This window comes from Maylandia zebra, unplaced genomic scaffold, assembly GCF_041146795.1.
Source record: "Maylandia zebra isolate NMK-2024a unplaced genomic scaffold, Mzebra_GT3a scaffold01, whole genome shotgun sequence".
Taxonomy (NCBI): Eukaryota; Metazoa; Chordata; class Actinopteri; order Cichliformes; family Cichlidae; genus Maylandia; species Maylandia zebra.
Genome location: NW_027490031.1, coordinates 747792 through 769277, shown reverse-complemented (window position 1 = coordinate 769277; position 21486 = coordinate 747792). Strand labels below are relative to the sequence as shown.

The 21486-nt window shown below is 42.1% G+C and overlaps 2 protein-coding genes across 3 annotated transcripts; one reads left to right on the top strand and one right to left on the bottom strand.

Moving 5' to 3' along the window:
- Positions 1 to 6861: 6861 nt before the first annotated feature.
- Positions 6862 to 11781, bottom strand: LOC112432848 (uncharacterized). The gene is made up of 4 exons (XM_076880830.1): positions 10652 to 11781; positions 10207 to 10554; positions 7843 to 10096; positions 6862 to 6925 (listed from the first exon to the last, which is right to left on the bottom strand). The coding sequence occupies exons 3-4, from the start codon at positions 9846 to 9848 to the stop codon at positions 6862 to 6864; spliced, it is 2070 nt and encodes a 689-aa protein (XP_076736945.1). The 5' UTR covers positions 9849 to 10096; positions 10207 to 10554; positions 10652 to 11781.
- A 2325-nt stretch (positions 11782 to 14106) lies between these two features.
- Positions 14107 to 19090, top strand: LOC112432850 (E3 ubiquitin-protein ligase TRIM21-like). Of its 2 annotated transcripts, none has more exons than XM_024801289.2 (2): positions 14107 to 14599; positions 17149 to 19090. In XM_024801289.2, the coding sequence occupies exon 2, from the start codon at positions 17158 to 17160 to the stop codon at positions 18853 to 18855; it is 1698 nt and encodes a 565-aa protein (XP_024657057.2). In that variant the 5' UTR covers positions 14107 to 14599; positions 17149 to 17157; the 3' UTR covers positions 18856 to 19090. The 2 variants fall into 2 exon arrangements, with proteins under 2 accessions (XP_024657057.2, XP_076737030.1); XM_076880915.1 differs by lacking the exon at positions 14107 to 14599 and adding an exon at positions 16863 to 16997.
- Positions 19091 to 21486: the final 2396 nt, after the last annotated feature.

Here is a 21486-nt window from a genome sequence, read left to right as displayed (position 1 = left end):
CTATAACAGTAGTTACCATCGTTCCATAAAAATGACCCCGAATCAAGTAAATTCAGACAACACAGCCTTAGTATTTCAAAACCTGTATGGCACCTCTTCTCGCTGTAGAAAAAACCCCATGAAATTTAAAAAAGGTGATCATGTTAGGCTCTCTAAAGTCAGAGGTGTGTTTGATAAGCGGTATGAGCAAACATTCACAAGCGAAGTGTTTACTATTGACCAATGCATACCTAGAGATCCTCCCGTTTATAAAATCAAAGATTATGACGGGGAAGAAATTATCGGTAGTTTTTATGAGCATGAGCTGCAGAAAATCACTCTTGTCAAGGATAAGCTCTATCACATAGAGAAAATTCTCTCAAAACGTAAACAGAGGGGACAGGTTTATTTCCTGGTCAAATGGAGGAGCTGGCCTGAGAAATTTAATAGCTGGGTTAAAGCCAGTGAGCTTAAAACCATCGCATAACAAACTTCGGACCACACACGCACCTTGGTAACCTTGGTAACGGGTTAGCAATGACTGTCAGGTCGCAGGGTTTTTACGTCACGCTTCCATCAAATGCAAGTTTGAATGTATTTAAAACTAACACCAGTAGCTGTTTCCGTGTGGATCTCGCCCAGCATCTCAATCTCGATGGGTCATGGGAGGTTGCTCTCACTGAAATTTCATATCCCTATACATGGCTTAATCTCCCAAATGATAAGGCTTATTTTGAATATAGGAGAAAGGGTGATGCTGACCCTGACAACGTAGTTAAAACCAAAATACGCGCCGGGTTTTATGATCATGCTGAAACTTTGAGAGCTGAGATTGAGGCCTGCCTGAGGCGTATCGGCTGTGATATTTATCTAAAATATCATCCCATTGTTAAAAAGTTTGAATTCACAGCTGGGGGAATATATCAACTAAGGTTTTTTCCGCCTCTCGCATATATGCTTGGTGTACCAGCAGGTGTATGGCAACGATTTGAGCGCAAATTTGCACCATATCCTGCAGATATAAAGGCTGGCTGTTATCATCTATTCTGTTATTCTGATATAGCATCCTTACAGCTCGTGGGTGATAGCTACTCCCCGCTACTGCGTACTGTGAAAATAGAGGGCAATTACGGAGATATCGTGACCCTATCTTTTAACAAACCAGACTATATTCCAGTTGCACGAAGACAAATTGAAAATATCCATATTGAAATCAAAACCGATCAGAACGAGCCTGTAAACTTTACCTACGGTAAAACGATAGTAAAGCTACATTTCCGTCCTGTCAAGGATCTTGCATAACTCAAAACAACAACAACAACAACAAAAAAAAATGGATAATAATAGATTTATAGGGTATTATCAAACGCAGGCTGGTAACGGTCTGCCCGGATTTTCAGGTGCGCCTGTAATTTACGGGCGCGGAATAGCGTCTATTTTCTCTAAATTGTTTAGATTTGTAACCCCGTTCATAAAGAGGGGTGTGAGCATCGCAAAGCCTCACCTCAAATCTGCTGTCAAAGGTTTTGCTTCTGATATTGTCACCTCATCACTCTCAAATTTAACTCGGTCGAACACACCAGAACAGCAAGAGGGTTCGGGGCTGACCCTAATTTCCCGCAGACCCTTGAAGCGACCCCCTGGTCAGAGGTTGAGAGGGTTTAAAAAGCGCAGGAAAACGGTGAAAAAGAGACAGAGTGGGAAAACCGTGGGACGGAGAGGACGCAAGACTGATATATTCTAAACACAACATCAACTAAGAAGCAATCAGCAATGTCTTTACTTCACGAGAGATCAAACGAATGCACCTTGAGTGAGTTAGATATTTTTACAGCCCCACTCACTCAGATGTCTATCGAGGACAAATGTTATTCAGAAATTCTACCAGTAACAGCGCTCACAGATCGGGGACCTCTGGAATTTTATGTCCCCGGAAATGGCTTGCATTACTTAGATCTGAATGATACACTGCTCAGTTTAAGAATGAAAATAACAAACCATGATGGTAGCGATATTGCAGCAGACGCTAATGTTGGAATTATAAATTACCCTTTAAACACCATCTTCAGTCAGTGTGACGTCACATTGGGCGACAGACTGATTTCACAAGCGAGTTCGACACATGCATATAGAGCCATAATTGAAACATATTTAAATTACTCAGAAGAAACTCTGAAAACTCAATTTAGTGCAGGTCTGTTTTACAAAGATACTGCTGGCTCACACGACTCCCATGTTATCAATAACGGGCCGAATAGGGGCTTAGTCCGGAGGGCAGTTTACAGTGAACGCTCGCGAGAGTTCCATGTGATCGGTCCGCTACATTCAGACATATTTTTCTGCGAAAAACTCTTATTAAATAATGTGGATCTACGGATTAAACTCACAAGAGCCAACGATGCTTTCACCCTCATGGCGCCTCAAAATGCCAATTACCATCTCAATATTGTTGGGGCATCATTGTTCGTAAGGAAAGTCACGGTCTCCCCCGCTGTCCGTGTTGGCCATGCGTCCGCTCTCATGCAAGCGAATGCATTGTATCCCATCTCCCGGATTAATGTAAAAACATTTTCAATACCCGAGAACTCGCGGATATCACATCATGAGAATCTGTTTCTGGGCTCACTTCCCCGTTACCTAGTCATAGGCATGGTTAACCATGAGGCTTTTACAGGTCGATATGATTTATGCCCTTTCAATTTCCAACACAATAATCTAGAGTTTTTGGCTCTGTGTCATGAGAGTAAGCAAATACCAGCCAAAGCGTTTCAACCCAATTTTGCTGAAAATCAGTCCGTAAGAGAGTTTTACAGCCTGTACACTGCTACCGGGAGAAACCTGAAAGATTTGTCCTTGTGCATTGACAGACAGGAGTTTGAACAAGGATATACATTGTTTGTTTTCAATATGAATCCTTCAGATGACAATCAGGCCTTGTCACCTGTGATAAATGGGAACTTGAGACTTGAAATGCGCTTCAGAGTGCCCCTGCCTCACACAACGACACTGATCGTTTATGCTTGTTATGATTCCATTCTCGAGATCAATTCCAAAAGACAAGTTTTGGTTGATTATTACTAAGGTTTCACTTTTTTATTGAATCATGAACAATCACGAATTGGAAAGTATTATGAGACTGTTAGTGGGCGATAGTTTTTTTGGAGTATATGCAGAAGATGAATTATTAACATTACTCAAACGCTCGTTTAAACGGCCTACATATATGATCATAAATACAGATCCTAGGAACAAACCTGGAACTCACTGGCTGGCTATTTCTTTAGATCAAGACGGAGGTGCAAGTTTTTACGATTCATTTGGATTCCCACCAGATTATCCTTTTTACCCGAAAAGTATTGTAACATTTTTGAAAAAGCATGCTAAACGAGTATCTTTTCATCAAAGACAGCTACAAGCCACAATCTCCACTGTATGTGGTCAACACTGCATATTTTTTCTGGCTAACAAATCGCGTGGAAAGAGTTATGAGGATGTACTTGCTTTATATAGCTCTGACCAAATCAAAAATGATAGCATGGTCTCGTGTTTTGTAAAACGATTTATCAGATGTGTATTAATATGTAAGGCTAGCAATTTTAATCAAACTTCGTGTTCTCTGAAAGCTTTTAATGATTGTCATTTGTGTTAAAAATATTTCAATAAAACTATCAAACGTTTTCTTTCGGAAAAAAGTGGTGTATTTGTGCTTTTTTGTTATATAAAAACATGAGAAACAATTAACTTTTAAAAACAATAAGGTTTTATTTTTTGGTTTTTGATTACATCAGAAATACACCCAAGACGGCGTGATGCTCTTGCTTTTCTTCTTCTTCTTCTTTTTCTTAACAATAACATCATCCTCAGATGATGTGTGGTATTCTCCTGTTTCTCCTTTTAACGCTGCTATTTCTCTTCTAGCTGATAAGTTTCCAATAGTTGATAGGGGTATTTTTACATCCGCCAACATTCTCGCGAGAGAGCTCCAGCCTATGGGTTTCACACTTGCACGGGGACTTGCTAAAAATTTCATCAGGTCCAGCATTTGACTACCTACTATGGGCTTTTCTCTATGCATCAATTCACCCTCCTCACTCCACCCGATGTGACCTTTTGATGCTAATATTCTACGCATTAGATATTCAGTGTTTCTCTTTGAACGTGGATTTATGTGGGTTAAAACATCGTGTAAAACCTTATTCACACTTCCCGTCTTTCCCCCCTCTGCGCTTTCTTCCAGATGATATTCATCGGATCTCTCACTATCACCCCCTTTATGCTCTCTGGGCAGTCTCAGTGTTATATGTCTGCTTTCATCTGATTTCTGTCTCTCAAGCACCAGATACCTTTGTAAAAGCATATTATACTTTTTAATTTTCTCATCTGGTGCTAGACCTTGAGTCTCCAGTACTTGTCTCATTTGACTATCCAGATCATCCTCCGCCTTCTCTCTGATATTCACTCGAGAAGCATTTGCATGTGTTTCATTTAAGCGTTTGATCTGCTCAGGTGAGATCAGATACATTTTCTGCATCTTTATTTGCGAATGGCCCCGATTGCCAGGTCAGCAACAATGGGTAGAACCGTTGTGAGCAAAGGTAACAGAAAACCCCCCTTTTGAGTGATTAATTTTCTTTTCTTTCTAATACCCTCTCGTCTGCTGGCCATCTGTCTGATTTTCTCTCTATACCGTCTCAACTTCTTATGCTGACAATCTGTGACTGGAATATTTCCTTTTAAAAGATTCATACAAATCTCACAAACAGACTGAATAAAATCGGGCGAGCACTGTTGTAAAATAACCTTACGGATTTTAGGGGAACTTCTCGATAGTGTTTTCAGTAAAGCTAAGTTTCTTCTCAATCTTACAGACATTGTTTCTATTATTTTTTCCTGGGCAAGAAAACACACAGCTTTTCAGAGGGTAGTATCCCTGTTCTCAGTCTTAGTTGCTCTGGACAGGTGGGGGTTAAATCTATCAATAAATATCCATGTGGCTCTCTTGTAGCTTCTTCAAAACTTTCCAAAAAGTATTGCACACGTCCTGGGTATATTTGTCTAGCTAGTGTATTAACTTGTAATTTATCACGAGGGTTTTTAAACAACACCATGTAAGTACTGTTCAGACTGATCGTCCTGCTGTGTTTACCTTGCAAAAACACGTTCTGGCTCAAAATCATCACACTCATATTTTTATGGTGTCTGTATTGAGTGAAAATCCGGACCACTTCCGGATGATTAGCTGCTTGAAAAATAACATCGTCCAGTACAATGAGATGACTTTGGTGTGAGGGAAACAAGGTCTCATCTTGAAATGATTCAGGAATGCCCTCGATGAATTTAATGTTTTTATTTTTCTCTTGAAGCTCAGAATACAGAGGTTGAAAGGATGTATAAACCCACACAACATTGTCAATAAGCTTGTTCAAAACATGTACACAGTTTTCCAATACAGATTTCACAAAAAAGGTCTTTCCAGAGCCACTTGGCCCGACAACCATACAGGAAAATGGCACATGAAGTCTGGGGTCAAACTCGATTAAAGCAGGCTGAAACATTTTTTTAAAAAACAAACAAAAACAAATAACAAAAAATCAATAACCAAAGGGTAAAGTCAGACCTCCTGGCAGCAATCTACGCTTGTCATAAACAACACGGAATTTTTTGGGAAATGATGAATTTTGTAGTGAAAAGGCTGATTTATTACGAACGATACTGTGCTGAGGGGCCTCAAGTGTAGACCCCCCTTCACAGTTATCAATGTAATTGTCAACAAGAGTCTTTACAGATTCAAAGTTGACCTTCTCGCAGACATCATGTGTTTGTGTGATTCCTTTTGCTTTCAAAACAACTTTACCTTTTCTGGTCATGTAACCATAACTCTTAGGTCCTGCTGCAACAAACTCTGTAATGAAATCATCCTGGTCTAACTCATTTGTTAGCTCGCCTAAATACCTGCCTGTTTCTAGTTCAGATTGATTTTCTTTAGTGAGATACACTACGCTATCAGTGTCATAGTAAATAGCTCTTTCCTGCAGCTGATCCAAGTAACTGTAGAGTTTCATACGCCCATATGAAGTAGTGAAGGCCGCAATGAAGATGTTATCTGTGGAATTTGGGAGCGGAGTGCAGAGGTCACCATAACACCATTGAATAAGAGCCACATCATCACTGACAAAAGAGAAATAGCTCACTTTGTATTTTGGAGAGAACATGAGGTTAAAGAATTCCTCTGGGTCACTCACCAGTTTGCTCTGTGTGAGATTATTTCTCTGACCAAATTTTCCCCAAAAAGAGTTTAAACAAAGTTTGGCCATTTGTCTTTTAGCAGGGTTTAGTTTTATGTTTTCAGGGTCTAAAGTTATTCCTTGCTTAGCCTGGTAGTCTTTAATGTAAAGCTGTTTAGCCTCCTCAGTTACAGCATCTGATGGGTAGCCTGAAGCTTCTTGTTTTTTGCGCAGGAAATGATGTACATAGTCTGTGAATATTGTGTTACTCTGTCTCTCAAAGTGCCATACCTCTGTGATTCGACCTATTTCATAACCCTTTTCTAATGCGAGGTTAAACTCGGGAGTGGTCCAAACCCCTCTCAGTGCTCTATCCTCGTTACTATGGTTACAGGCTCCATGTTGGTTGTTCATTTCAGCACAAGTGCGACAGAGAGTAAAGAGAAGTTTTCCTGATTTTGTTTTATATGGTAAAACGGGGAAATAGAGCCGTCGTGGTGGGTAAACGGCAGCTTTGATAAACCCAAAGTAGTTTTTAGGGTGCTGAAAATTTCGAAAGATTATTTGAGGATGACCCAAGGGGTAACTACATGTACTATTTACATATGGATACAGGGATGTGACATCGACATAGTTGATTTTCTCACGGGGGCCGGCACTACAGCGAAGTTGTGCTGGGCTTGTACGGCCTCCAAAGAGGGCATGGCGGGGGTTCAAAGGCTCTGGTGGATCATAACGTTTGAGAAAGCTGATTACACTCTCATCACTACGTTTTAACTCGGTCCACTCATGCTCCCAGATTATAACAAGAGAGACATTATGCTCAGCTCTCAATCTAGCGAGCCTGTCTTGAGTGGCGCTGTTTAACTCTGCAAAAGAGGAACCTACCAGGGGGTTAACATCGGACTGATTGGAAAAACACTTAATACACCCATGGAAGTAGCAGCCCAAAAATTCCCACACGTATGTTTTACCATTATTTTCGGAATATCCATCTACATAATAACTACCGAGCTGTTTTTCTCCTTGATTGAGCGCATGTCTGATAAAAACACCCTGCGTAAACGAGAGATATTCGAGCCATTGAATTGAGGATGAGGAAAATGATTTTACCTGATTATGGTAATTTAAAGGACAGGGCAGGGCCAGAGAATTGGCAGGCATGAAGTTTGTCAAATACGTTTTAAGACAAGCGCTTGCAAGCGTGTTGCGACTGAAAGGATCTACTCCTGTCTCTTCAATAAACCCGTTTCTAAACAATGCGCAACCCCGAGCTAGAATTTCAACATCATTTTTACAGTATAACAGCGCCTGTTTCATGAAATTGAAGGGGCCAGAGCTGACTGAATCATACCATTTGTAAAATTCCTCTCTGCCTTTTGATGTCATGCGCTCGAGACTAAATGCGGAAGGGGGAGGGTACGGTCCAACATAAGTTAGGTTTTGTTTGGAGCTGAAAGAATGAGGAAAAAAACCTTTAACACTATCTGAAAATCCCATCGCTTTCGGGATAGCTGACAATGGCATAGGTAGGAAGCATGACGAGTCTATATAACGTTGATTAAAGTCTGGGTCTGTAAAGCTGATCACTTTGGAACCTTGCATTATCAAGTTTGGTTTTAATCCTCGCATAACTAACCCGCGAAGGATAATGTACGCATCGAAACCCTTTGCATTATGAGCGATAAAGATTGAGCCCTTGAAGAGGGGGCGTCTAAAATGAGCAAGAAAGTTTTCAACGCAATGCTCACCCTGAGAGCTCCAAGATTTACCATCTGATGTTTTTGTACACACCAGAAAAGGGCTGTGCTCACCGTGTTTGTTAACAAAAGTTTCAAAATCATAAAAAATCAACTTGTTATTATGTTTTGTTTCGCGTTGTAAAACCTGCATATAGCACTGATGTGTTTGATGATCACTAGAGATTTCCTGACGACAGATTTGGCATTTTCTCTTTTGGCATTTGTGAGGTTTTTCATATGCTGCTAAGTAATATAGCCTTGAGCACTTGATACATTTCCTGTAGAGCTCACAGTTGCTGGCAGACCTTTCACGCCTCTCAACGAGTTTTTTATGGCTCTCAAAACAATAACGAGATCTACAGGTGCGATTACAATCGGTACATACAATAGGGGAGAGGAAATGCTCGTTGCAGTCAGGCTGCATACAGACTGAGCAACGAGCAGGGCAGAAATGGGATAACACATGGTTAAAGCCTATGTAACAATGAGTACACAAATACGCTGTGCCCAAAAATCCTTTAAGATTTTTGATAGCGTAGTAATGATTGTCAAATAAAAATAAACACAAGGCTTTTGCGCTATTCACTGTACTAGTCTGAAATTTACAAAGGGTGCGATCATGCTCGTTACGGTAAAATACTATAATTTTACATCCTAGTAACCTTTCAAATGTAATTATTTGATTAAACCCAACAGGCGTTTGATCATTTAGACCAGCTTTTTGTTGAATTTCTCTAGCTAATGTTTGTGCTTGATAGTCATTAAAATCGGGTTGCAGAAGGTGGGCAACACTTGTAGCAAAACACAACTTATTCGAGGGGTTATGGACCACGTATAAAAAACGTCTTTTCTTTTTCACAATTTCGCTGTCGAGTATGTGTTTAAGCAATCTTTTCCCACTGCCATTTGGGGGTGTAACAATCTGAGCTACAACCTCCAACGAGCCATCACACATTACTGACCAGTTTGACTGTACCGCTCTCAAGAATAAATTTTCAAATTCAGATAAATCATGATTATCACGTAAAATCACTGAAACATTATTTTGTAACTGTTGGCCTATCAATTCTAACTGGATATAATCACCTGGACGTGCGTGAGAGAAAACCCTGTTTAATATTTCACGTGCACTAGACATTACGCCTTGATAATAATGCGCATAGTCGGGTATATCGTTTGGAGGAGGAAAATTCAAAATTTCTCTAATTTCAACGTTATTAAATTTATTTCTAACAACTATAGAGGGTTGTGCTGAATTACTGGCGCAACTCTGGTCTGGATTACCCCCTTGTTGAAAGGAGTGATCATGGTTTACTGGGTTAAGTGGCTCGTTCGCAGAGACAATGTCTGCGGGAGAGCTGAGTGATTGATGAGGATTAGAGTCATTGAAAGTGGTTGACAGCTGTATCGGGGGGCTGCGGCTGAGCGGTTCGTGGGGACACGCATTTTCTGGGGAAAAGACTAGCGAATGCTGGCTTTGAGAATCAATGAAACGATTTTGATTTAGCCTGTTTATTTGACTCAATAACTCTGGCGGTATTTGAACCTCATTTTGTATTTGGGCCAAAGCTTCTAAAGCTCTATTAATTGCTAAAAACGGATCAGAAGAGGAGATGTTTTGTGTCAGACTCATTTGTGAATGAACCGCGTCTGACTCTGTTTGGATCTCATCATGATCCAATCCCAAACTCAAAGAATTATTTTGAAAGGCACTTTCATTGGGTGCTAATCGGGCAAGAGCTAAATTAAGCAATTCTAAAGGATCATTATTATTGATCACCTCAGGTTGCTCACTGTTTTGTGAATATGTAATCTGAGAATGGTGTATATTTTCATTTAACCTAGCTAACGCTGTTTCTAAAGCAAGAAACGGGTCTGTAATATCTTGTTCCTGGTTATCCATTTTATTTTATTATTATTGTTTAACAGGAATATATTAAAAGAAAAAACCACAAAAGAAAGTATGTTTGAAAAGCAAAATAAAAAAAAAATATCAAAAACAAAGTTTTTATAAGATGAGCTGAACTAATTCAGCGAACAGAGATACCGCACGAAGAGCGATTGACGCCAGCTGCCTTCGGGTGCGTGTTCGCGTTGTCCTCCTTGTCCTTGCGATCCTGCGGGTCCTGCTACTCCTCCTTCTGAGACGCCCTGAGAATTTGAGGGTAAGATACAAACAGTTAGTAAAGTTAAATAGAAAAGGGTTAGTTTTTATTTTAAAAAAGAAATGACAAAAAAAGCGAGAACCTAGAGAGACTGACCGTGATTGGGTCTCAAAGGCAGGCGCGGTGCATTTCGTGTGTCTGATGGCGGAGAATAAGAAGCGTTTCTGGGGCTCCGATCGGCCGGAGCATCGGGAGTGAGCTCGGAGAGCAAATCTTGGCTGTCCCCCGCGGACAGGCGCAGGTTTTTCCCAGAGGGTTGCGGGAGAGAACAAGCTCCGACGGGAATGGAACTGGGGCCAGATGAAGCAGGGCGACCTAGCGTAGAGAGCAAATACTCTCTGTCCCGTGTGGAGAGACGAATATTCTTTCCTGTGGATCGCACAAGCACTGGTGGTGAAGAATTCGGGGAACTCGTACCAATAAAGGTGTCCAAGTCAGAGATATCTAGAAAGTTTGATAAAAATGAAAAAAGAGGGTAAATGTTTTGTTTTTCTTGTACAATTAGCTGTTAAGAAGGGGAAGAAGAATGAACCAAACCTACCAATTCGATCGAGATACTCAAAAAAAGAGGAGTTGAGCAGGTTTATCTCAGAGTCTGAAAAGAAATAACATCGAGTATTTACAAACGGGGAAAAAACAGTAAAAATATAAACATTATATGAACAAGAGTAAGAAAAATGAGGTACCTGATGAGGCCATGATCGCTGCTATAGTTTAACTTACAAACGCACTTTTTAGCTCTGAGTGTTAGAGGGGAGCTTATATATGTTTTAAAAAGTGTATTCCAAGTGTTACAGAGCCTATTTGCATGGCTTTTTTGAAGATGAAAGGATTGACAGAATGGTAAAAAGGAAAATGCGAAAAATGTAGTTAGAGAGGAAGATTAACACTTACCGAGTGATATGCACATAGGGCACGCGAAAGGTAGTTGTTGATCCCTGGTTTCATGGCTGTTGAGCTCGCAAGCAGTGTGAGCGGCGCCAGTTGTTGATACGTCTGAAGTCAGATCTCTTCTGGGGTTCGAAGATAGTCTTAACATCAGCGGGAGAGCGAGTAATCGAGCCTGGAGCGGATTGGCTAACCGGGGTGCGAAGGGAGCGGTGCAAGGGTTATGTGATTGGCAGCGGGGCGCAGTGAGGCGGAGTTGGTCTAAGGGGGGAATTTTCAAACGAGGTAAGCAGCGCATTCGGGACCAGAGCGGGGAGCGAACAAGCAGGAAAAAATTGTGCTCTGGAAGCTGTTGCGGGATCGGTGCGATTAAGAGCGAGGTAGAACTTAGAGTCTGCGTAGAATTTTAGAGGTAGCTAGCAAGAGGCAAGTTTTTGAAGAAAAAAGAGTAAGGAGCTTTCCCAATGTTTTTGGATTATAGCGCTTTTTTTGGGGGGGAATAGAGGGGTAGCTAACAAGTTATTCTAGGGGTTTTGGAGAAATCGCGGAGAAATTTTTAAAAGGAGTTTTGGCTTTGTTTGGCTGAGCATGAAGGGAGCCGCGGGGCGCTGAATTTGAGAAAAAAAGACTAAGGATTTTTTCAGGATTTTCCCTGTTATCGAATATAAGGTTTTGGGAATAGAGGGGGTACCCTAACAAGTTATTGTAGGGTTTTGGAGAAATAGCGGAGGGTTTTTTAAGGAGTTTTCCCTGCTTATGTATCTAAGGATTAGGTTAAGGGGGCTGCGGGGATCGTGAGTTGTTTTTTCTGAGTATGAGTTTTATTCTAAATCTACAAATGCATATAAATCGAAATAAAGTTTTCCCCCAAGGCATGCAGCATGTGTTTGTGGCCATACTGAACGTTACAAAAGCACAAGTTTAACTAAACAATTTTAATATGGTTTAATACATTTTTAAACACATGAGCACAGAGCCCGAGAGAGCACGGTCCGGAGACACGGGCGCGCCCCCGCGCGCCCAGACACACAGCCTCGGGCGCGCGCGCGCGCGCGCACACACTGACCCGCCACCAGATGGCGTTTTTTGAGCATAAAAAAATAAATAAATTTTTTAATTGCTTAAAGAAATAAAAGAATGCTATTTTGATATATAAGAAACTTTCTAAATAATCAATTATATTTTTATGAATATCATATTTTTATGAATATCATATTTTTATGAATATCATATTTTTATTATTTAATTACTTCCTACTTCCGGACTTCCGGAGCTAATTTAATTAGGGGCTAATTTAATTAGGGGCTAATTTAATTACTTCCTACTTCCGGACTTCCGGAGCTCATGAATAATTAATGAGCTCCGGAAGTAACCTGTCACTTTTTTTGACGAGAGGGGTATAATATCACTCTCTGATGTCAAACAGTGGTTGTCATTAAATGTTTTAAAGCTAAATGAAAATAAAACTGAGGTTGTCATTTTTGGCAACTTTAATCATATCGACAGCACTCTGGGCTACTTTCCTCGTATTGTAAAACACATGTAAAAAACCTCGGTGTCTATATTGATGGTTCTTTTAAATTGAATAAGCAGGTGAGTGCAGCAGTTCAGTCCTGTTTTTTTTTAGTTAAGACAGCTAGCCAAGGTAAAGCCATACCTTCCGGCTAAAGTCTTTGAGCGTGTTATTCACCTTTTTCTTACTTGCAGATTGGACTACTGCAATTCATTTTATTATGGTCTAGATCAGGCCACCATCCATCATCTTCAGATGGTTCAAAATGCAGCTGCTCGCCTGCTAACTGGTACCAAACGGAGAGAGCATATAACCCCACTTTTAGCTTCTTTACACTGGCTTCCTGTCTCCTACAGGATCCAATTTAAACTTTTACTTTTTGTTTTTAAGTCACTTAACGCCCGAGCCCCTCCTTACCTGTCTGAGCTCCTCTCTGCCTATGCTCCAGGAAAAACCACGAGGTCTAGCTCAAAACTAATGCTGTCCATCCCACGGACTAACCTCAAATCCCGTGGTGATAGATCCTTCTCTGTGGCAGGTCCCAGACTTTGGAATAGTCTCCCCTTAAATATTAGATCTGCACAAACACTTGAGCAATTTAAATCTTTACTAAAGACACATTTCTATGCCCTGGCTTTTAACACACTATGACCCAAACATTTTGGTCTTATTTGAATTAGTTTAGTTATTGTTTTAATTCTTTTACTGTCCTATTATTGTTTTTTATTGTTATTATTGTATTACATTGTTGCTTTTTAATACCATTTTTATATTGTTAAGCACTTTGTGCAGCATCGGCTGTTTGAAATGTGCTATATAAATAAATTTGACCTTGACCTTGACCTTGAGGTAGGAGCCAAAAAGGGTGTAGTTTGTGTGTGTGATCACCCGTGTGTACACCTGTGAGCATGGACGCGCTTGTCTTTTTAAAAGGTTCCTTCATGTAATGATCTGCTAGAGGGTGTGGGGGGGCCACAGCCCCGTCCTCCAGGGCATGAAGCAGGTATGGAGGAGATCAAAACTCCAGACATCCAGAGGCCCCCAGAACACAAGAGACCAAGGAAGACCAACAGAGGGGCAGCCGCACCACTGTCCCAGAAAGAGCTGAGGAGAGTCCCAGATGAGGGCTCACTCAGCAGCCGCGGAGCAGAAGCCAGGGGGGGTTGCAGTGACGCGCCCGTGAGCTCCGCCGGCAGCCAGCTGTGCCTGAGTGACCGAGCCCCAGGCCGAGAGGCCGAGGGCACCCCACCTCCGAAGTGGCCCGAGCGAGCCCCAGGCTCCAGGCCCCGATAAGCACCCACCAAGGAGTGAGCCGGTGTGTACCTGGACGCCCATCCCCAGACACAAAGAACCACCAACGCACCGATGTCTGAGGGCGTCCGCCACCGGATATGAACTTTTTTCAAGACAGTGAATCTTGAAACCAGAGAAAAAATAGAGAGTTTTAACTTGTTCCATTGGCAGTTTTTTTTCACTTATTTCAAGCTAAAATATTTATTAGAATTCAAATTTAGACAGAAATAAAGTGAATAATATTATTTTATTATCACGTTGATGCAGCACATGGTTCAGTTAGCTTTGTATAAACACGTGTTAGAAATGTTCTTCAATCAGCTCTTTTTACTCTCATTTCACAGCCAGTACTTTTTACTTTTACTTGAGTAAAGAAGTTGAATTAGTACTTGGAGTATTTTTAACAGTAGTACTTCTACTTCAGTACACACTGTGTGTACTTTTACCACCTGTGTCTGAGACCTCCTTCAGGGTCCACCTGAAGCTCTCAGTCTGCTGTGGAAAAAGGAAATCCAGGTGAGTTTCTCCTGATCACCTGAGGCCGTCATTACTGTGTGAACCCACACACCACTCCTCACTCCTCCCACCCGCTGCACACAGTCACTGAGTACAGACCGGCTGATTCCTGTAAAGGGAGAGGCAAGAAGAGGCGGAGCAACACCTGAAAAACAAGAAGCTCAACGTCATTTTGCAGAAGTGAAAGTGTGAGAGAGCAGCAGCAGAGCTGCAGTCGAGTCCTGTTTGTCTCTAAAAGAAGATTCACTGGAGTCCATCAGGTTTCTCTCAGCAACAGTGGTGAGTGCAGCTGATCACACTTCCTGCTTCTACACAAATCTTCACTCTGTTCACTTCATCAGGGTCTAGAGCACCACCTCATTCCTCCATGGTGCCACTTAGGCTACGTCCACACTCGCCCGGATAGATTTGAAAACAGCGCTCCGCGTCCACACTAGTGTTTTCAGTCGTTTTCACAGAGTTGTGCGTCCACATTAAGACGGCTGAAAACGCTTACGTTCCAGTCCTGCGCATGCGTGAAACGCAAGACGATTCGACCGGTCTCATTTCTGTCTGCCGCTTATTCACTTTCCGGCTGTTTGAAACGTCGCGGCAAAAGGTGGAGGAAAAGCACCGAGTTTTAAAATGGACTAACAATGAGGTGGAGTTGTTGCTGCGAGTAACACAAAAGTACAAAGTTGCAAAAGCGAGAGAGAATTAAAGAATTTTAAGAAAAACTCTGTGGAGCATGTGCAGACTGATATTCATCTTTAATAGGACTGTCAAAACTGCTGCTGTATAATGCTCTCCACTATCTTTGTTTAATTGGTCACATGCCTGCATCACATGACTAACATGCATCATCGTTTTAGAAAGTCTCTGTTTTCACTGTTCACTGTGACACAAACGCACCGTCTCCAAATTATTCACTTTCAGGCTGTTTGAATCGTCGCAGCAGAGGTGAGCAGCGTGATAGGAGTGGATGTAGCTGTGGGTAATGAGAAAAGATGAAAAGAACGATTGATAACTTTTTCGTTAAGGCCGGTGCTCTGACACGGAGCCATCAACCTCTCAGTGTCTAACACTGGTCTGCAGACGGCATCAGATAATGAGCCACATTAGATGGACTCTGAGCCCACTGACAGTAAAAGGGTGAAGTGTAGACATTTGGAAGAGAGCGGCCTGACCAGTTTCTCTGACTATGATACTGTAAAGCTGACAACATGATGCATTTACTGTGGTGAGTGTGCAAAGACCATGGCAGGTGTTGTGCCAAGGTAGGGATCCCCAACAGGATCTGTTTCCCTGCGTCAGGAACATCGGCTGGGCAGGGAAAGCGGACCCAACGCACTCCGCCTCCATCACGACCAACTAGACGTGGAAGGAGTGATGTTTTAGTGACAACATGAAAGATGAGTGTGACCGTTCAGTTTGTGGGTTACAACAGAAAATTATACATTTATTGTTCTCGTGTGTTATCGGACGGGATCGTTTTAACAAACCGAGGACATTTTCCTGATAATTATCTGTATCCTCCTGTAACTTTACTGTTTAAAGAGCTAAAACCTCCAACATTTCAGGATCAATAAGTCCTTATAAGACGTGTTTGTGAGCTAAAAATCAAGAATGTGGGATACTGTTTGTCTGTGTCAGCCAAACAACTTCACATCTTTGTAACGACTGTTAAAAAGATGTTCATCCTGTTGATCCTGTTCATCTGGACGCTGCACTGTACAGCAGACACGACGTTGTTCAGTTTGTGTTTCAGATGAACCAGTTTGTGTCTGAGTGTGTTGCTGGGTCTCCACCAGTTACTCTGACAACTGAAGGTTCAAGATTTTTATTTTGACATTTGCACACAGGACCAACAGTCCATGCACAGTGGAATACTTGTGCAGAGCTTTCCAAGTCAAATCACACTTTAACAATATAAAGACAGAAAAAGCAGGAGGATAGAAATGAAGTCCGGAGTAGGGTAGTCGTACTATTTTCTATATACAAAGAAAAAGAAGAAAATGTACAGAGAGTGTGTAGTTCTCTACCTCTTATCGCACTCACAGTGTTGCACATTTGTTCCACAGATCTGTTTCACAAGTCTGTTGTGAGTGTATTGCCCAATGGTCAGTGAACCGATGATACATTCAAAGTGAGGTTAAGTAGTGCTGTGTTATTTTAAGTGTTCAGTGTGTTTTTGTTTGCCGTCAGTCTGACAGTTGTGGGGAAGAAGCTGTTGAAGAATCGTGTTCTGTGTGTGATGCTGCTGTCCGCTCTGTTGTGTCTGAGATTGTATGTGCAGCTTTGTATGTGCAGGTCCATGGATGCAAGTGTTGTTCCCATAATCCTCTCTGCAGACTTTCTGACTCTGCAGAGCCTTCCTCTCTGTCTGTGTAGTGTTTCCATACCAGACAGTGATGCCTGCGGTGAGGATGCTGTCTATCAGTCCTCTGCAGGCCTGGGTGAGAGGGTGGTGGTTCATGCCAGCTTTCCTGAGCAGCCGAATGAAATAAAGCCTTTGCTGGGCTTTTTTCACAGTTGCTGTAGTGTTGAGAGTCCAGCTCAGGTCTGATGTAACCTGCAGTCCCAGGAATCTGTGGCTGTTTGTCCTCTCCACCTCCGTCCCTTTGACGATAAGAGGTTGCAGGGGAGGGAGTTCTTCCAAAAGTGCAGTATTCATTCCTTGGTCCGTGTTGAGGATGAGGTGAAGAAGCTTCTGTGATGAAAAGAAACTTAAAGAAGTCCAGACGCTTTTCTCTCCAAGCTCCTCAGACTACTGACGCTTGTTTCTCTCTTTGTAAAAATGAAATTTAAAGTGAATTTTGAATCAAATGTTTCTCTTCTTTCTCCCTCAGAGTGCAGACATGTCTGCTGCCAGCAATCTGCGATCTGAAGATCAGTTTCTGTGCTCCATCTGTCTGGATGTGTTCACTGATCCAGTCACTACATCATGTGGACACAACTTCTGCAAAACCTGCATCAGTCAGCACTGGGACATGAATCAGAGCTGTCAGTGTCCCATGTGTAAAGAGACTTTCTACACTCGACCTCAGCTGAAGATCAACACCTTCATCTCTGAGATGGTTGCTCAGTTCAGACGTGAAGCTCAGCAGAAAGCCAGCAGCAGCAGCTCAGAGCAACAAGCTGCCAAACCAGGAGAAGTTCCCTGTGACGTCTGCACTGGAACCAGACTGAAGGCCCTGAAGTCCTGCCTGGTGTGTCAGACCTCCTACTGTCAGACTCACCTGGAGCCTCATCTGACACTGAAAGGTCTGAAAAGACATCAGCTGGTTGATGCTGTGGAGAACCTGGAAGGCAGGATGTGCACGAAGCACGATAAACTCCTGGAGCTGTTCTGTAAGACCGACCAGACATGTGTCTGCATGCTCTGCCCTGTTTTAGACCACAAGAACCACGAGTTTGTTCCTCTGAGAGAAGAATATGAAGGAAAGAAGGCAGAGCTGGAGAAGACAGAGGCTGAGATTCAGCAGATGATCCAGAAGAGACGACTGAAGATTCAGGAGATCACAGAGTCGGTGAAGATGAGTAAAGATGCTGCAGACAGACAGAAAGCAGAAGGTGTTCAGGTCCTCACGGCTCTGATGGAGTCTGTTGAGAGACGCCTGAAGGAGCTCATGAAGGAGATCGAAGACAAACAGGAAGCTACAGAGAAACAGGCTGAAGGTCTCATCAAAGATCTGGAACAGGAAATCTCTGAGCTGATGGAGAGAAGCTCTGAGGTGGAGCAGCTCTCACGCTCTGAAGACCACCTCCACCTCCTCCAAAGCTTCTCCTCCCTGAATGCTGCTCCACCCGGGAAGGACTGGACAGAGGTCAGAGTTCATCCACCATCATATGAGGGGACTGTGGGGAGAGCTGTGGCTCAGCTGGAGGAGACAGTCTGGAAACCCATGAAGAAGAAGCTGTTTGAGGCTGAGCTGCAGAGGGTGCAGCAGCATGAGGTGGATGTGACTCTGGATGTTGATACAGCTCATCCTGACCTCATCCTGTCTGATGATGGAAAACAAGTTTGTCATAGTGATGTGGAGAAGAAACTTCCAGACAACCCAGAGAGATTTTCTCACTGTGTTGATGTTTTAGGAGAGCAGAGTTTCTCTTCAGGCAGATTTTACTTTGAGGTTCAGGTTAAAGGAAAGACTGCGTGGGATTTAGGAGTGGCCACAGAGTCGATCAACAGGAAGGGAAACATCAAACTGAGACCTCAGGATGGTTTCTGGACTGTAGTGCTGAGAAATGGAAATGAGTACAAAGCTGCTGCTAGTCCTCCAGTCCGTCTCTGTCTCCATCCTGGTCCTGAGAAGGTGGGGGTGTTTGTGGATTATGAGGAGGGTCTGGTCTCCTTTTATGATGTAGGTGCTGCAGCTCTGATCTACTCCTTTACTGGCTGCTCCTTCACTCACAAACTCCACCCATACTTCAGTCCCTGTTTCAATGATGGAGGTAAAAACTCTGCAACTCTGATCATCTGTCCTGTCAATAACATTAATCTATCCCCGATTTCATTGGAAGAATTGCTTGATTTCTATTCTGATTCTGATTGAAGGGAACAAATGAACATGTTGAGTGTAAATCCTCTACAGTCTCCATGTTTCTATAGAATCTGATCATCAGGACTCTGATTCACACTTTGATTCTCATGGAGTTTGATTTGAACAGAAGAAAAGTTGAATCAGGAAATGTTCCCACTGATGGAGACTCGAGCTGAAGAGCAAATATCAGAGAACAAATGTCCAAAAGCTTCATTTCCAATAAAGTTTGTTCAATGCTTTGAGTGAATCCAGACTCATGTGTGGCTGTTATACGGAGCATCAGAGTCCAGCTGAGTTATGTTGGATACAAACTGCTTATTTTGGCTCTGTGAGGAGTTTTGTTCACTGAAAACTGATGAGACGGATAATATTCAAAGAACTCTGTAGAGATTCATGCATCCATGTTCTCCACCTGCAGGTGTCATTGTTTTAAAAGAAATGAGAGGACTACAGTTCACTTTTTTCTCATTTACATACTTCTTATGGTAAAAGTCTGGTGCAAACATACACTTGGTCCTAGAACAAAAAACAATTCTCTCTTTTGGCTTTAACTATGCGAGAATAACCTGCGGCATTTGAGAACTTATCTTCCAGATCAACATGCACAAACCTGTTTGACTGTTTCTGTAAGCAAAACCAGTGTGTGTGTGCTTGTGTAAATATGTGTGTGTGTCATAAGTTTAAAAGAAACTTTTCTTACCGTACAGGAGGATCACAAACAAATCCAAAATCTTCATGTTGCTATACAGAGAGTAGACATCTACAAAGTTAATCTTCAACCTGAACCGACTAAGAGATTAAATAATCCTGCCAAGAAGCCAAAGGTGTTTTCTGGCTGCTCTCCATGTCACACATCACACCTGTGGATTGTTTTCATTCAGGAAGAGGAAACACTTTTTTAAAAGCAGCAGGAGGAGGAGTGTTCACAAAAGCCTCAGCCAGTAAAGAAGAAACTGTTTGAATGAAAGAAGCATTCATTAGAGTAAAAACCTAAATAACCTATTTGCACATTTAAAAACTTCCTGCTTCAAATCTGTGATTTTAATCTGTTATGCATAACTTTAATCATGACACTTTTTCAACATGAAACACTAAAATTAAATGTTTCCAGTTTTGGATCTGTTGATTCCCACTCTCTTTTAACTATTTTCCCACCATCTAAGTGCATCTAAGCACAGCTGGGATTGATCTTTATTTTCACTTCTCTTTAAATGTAACTTTTAATCATAAATATTATAGGATAGATTTAAATTCTAGTTACAAAACTGAAGAAAACAGCAAAAACAACAACAAAAAATCTACTGCCATTCACATGTAATACCTGTACAGCCCACCAGAGGGAGTGATACTCAAATCAAACACAGCAAAGGCTGATGGTGACCAGTGGGAGTTCATTCAGTAACAGAAAGGAACTGAGTGGGTAACACTTCATAATGGCCACTGTTATTTAACTGTGAAGTATAGGTGTTAATTTAACTTTACCATACTGCATGATACCATCTTTATTTATAAAGCCCTTTAAAATAAAACCAAGGTTCACAAAATGCTGAACACGCCAGCAAAAAAATGTGTTTTAAGAAGAGTTTAAAACTCAGAAAGAGAAGAAGCCTGCCTAATGTGCAAGGGCAGATCGTTCCACAACTTTGGAGCTGCTACAGCCAAAGCAAATTAATGCTTACTAAGGGAGTGGGAAGGTGTATATGGCTGTTGCATCTCAGAGAGGTGGGGGCAGGCTATAAGAGATTTAAAAACAAATAGAGAACTTTAAGAAGGACCCTAAAATGTACAGGTAGTGTCATGGTCTCCGTGCCTGCCCGGCCGGCCCCACAAGGCTGCATGTGGTGTTTGGTTTTCTCTCTCTCTGCCTGGGCGGAGCTCACTGTGGGCTCCCGCCCTTGGCCCACACACCTGTCAACAATCAGCTGTCATCACCTGGAGCACTATTTGAGGCTGGAACACAGATCCTCTCATCGCTGGATGATTGTACTACAGACGTTAGTGATTCTCCCAGCTCCTGTGAACCTGTGCTTGAGTATACCTGTGATTCGTGATTTGTGAGTGACTTCCCTTTCCTCTGCTACAGACTTTCCTCCCCGGACCTCCCTGTCGTGTGAGCATGTGTGGGTTTGGGCAAGAAGACGTGAGCGAGTGTGAGAGCGCTTCCCTGTGATTCCCTGGAGTTTGGATTTTCCCTTCACTGTATATATCGTGCACTGGTGCTGTAAATAAACTGTTTTTGGAGACGTCACACCGCTCTGCTCTTGAGTTCCTACTACCAGTTTGTGACAGGAAGCCAGTAAGTGAAATTAAAATGGGGGTAATGTGCTCAGACCTTTTTGTTCCAGTTAAAAGATGTGCTTCATAACCTGCAGACGCCTAACAGATGCATCACTAACCCCACTATAAAGTGCGTTACAATAATGGAGTCTAGAAAATTCCCACATGTGGGACTAATAAAGGTACATCTTATCTCATCTCTTATCTTAGATGTAACAAAGACATGGATTACTGTCTCAAAAAGTTGCTCTGATAAGATGGGCTTTATTTTTGCCAGTTGTCTCAAATGAAAAAAAGACAGATTTTACAACAGCTCTGACCTGGCTTTCAACTTCATCATCTGCCTCCATTTAAACTCCCAGGTTA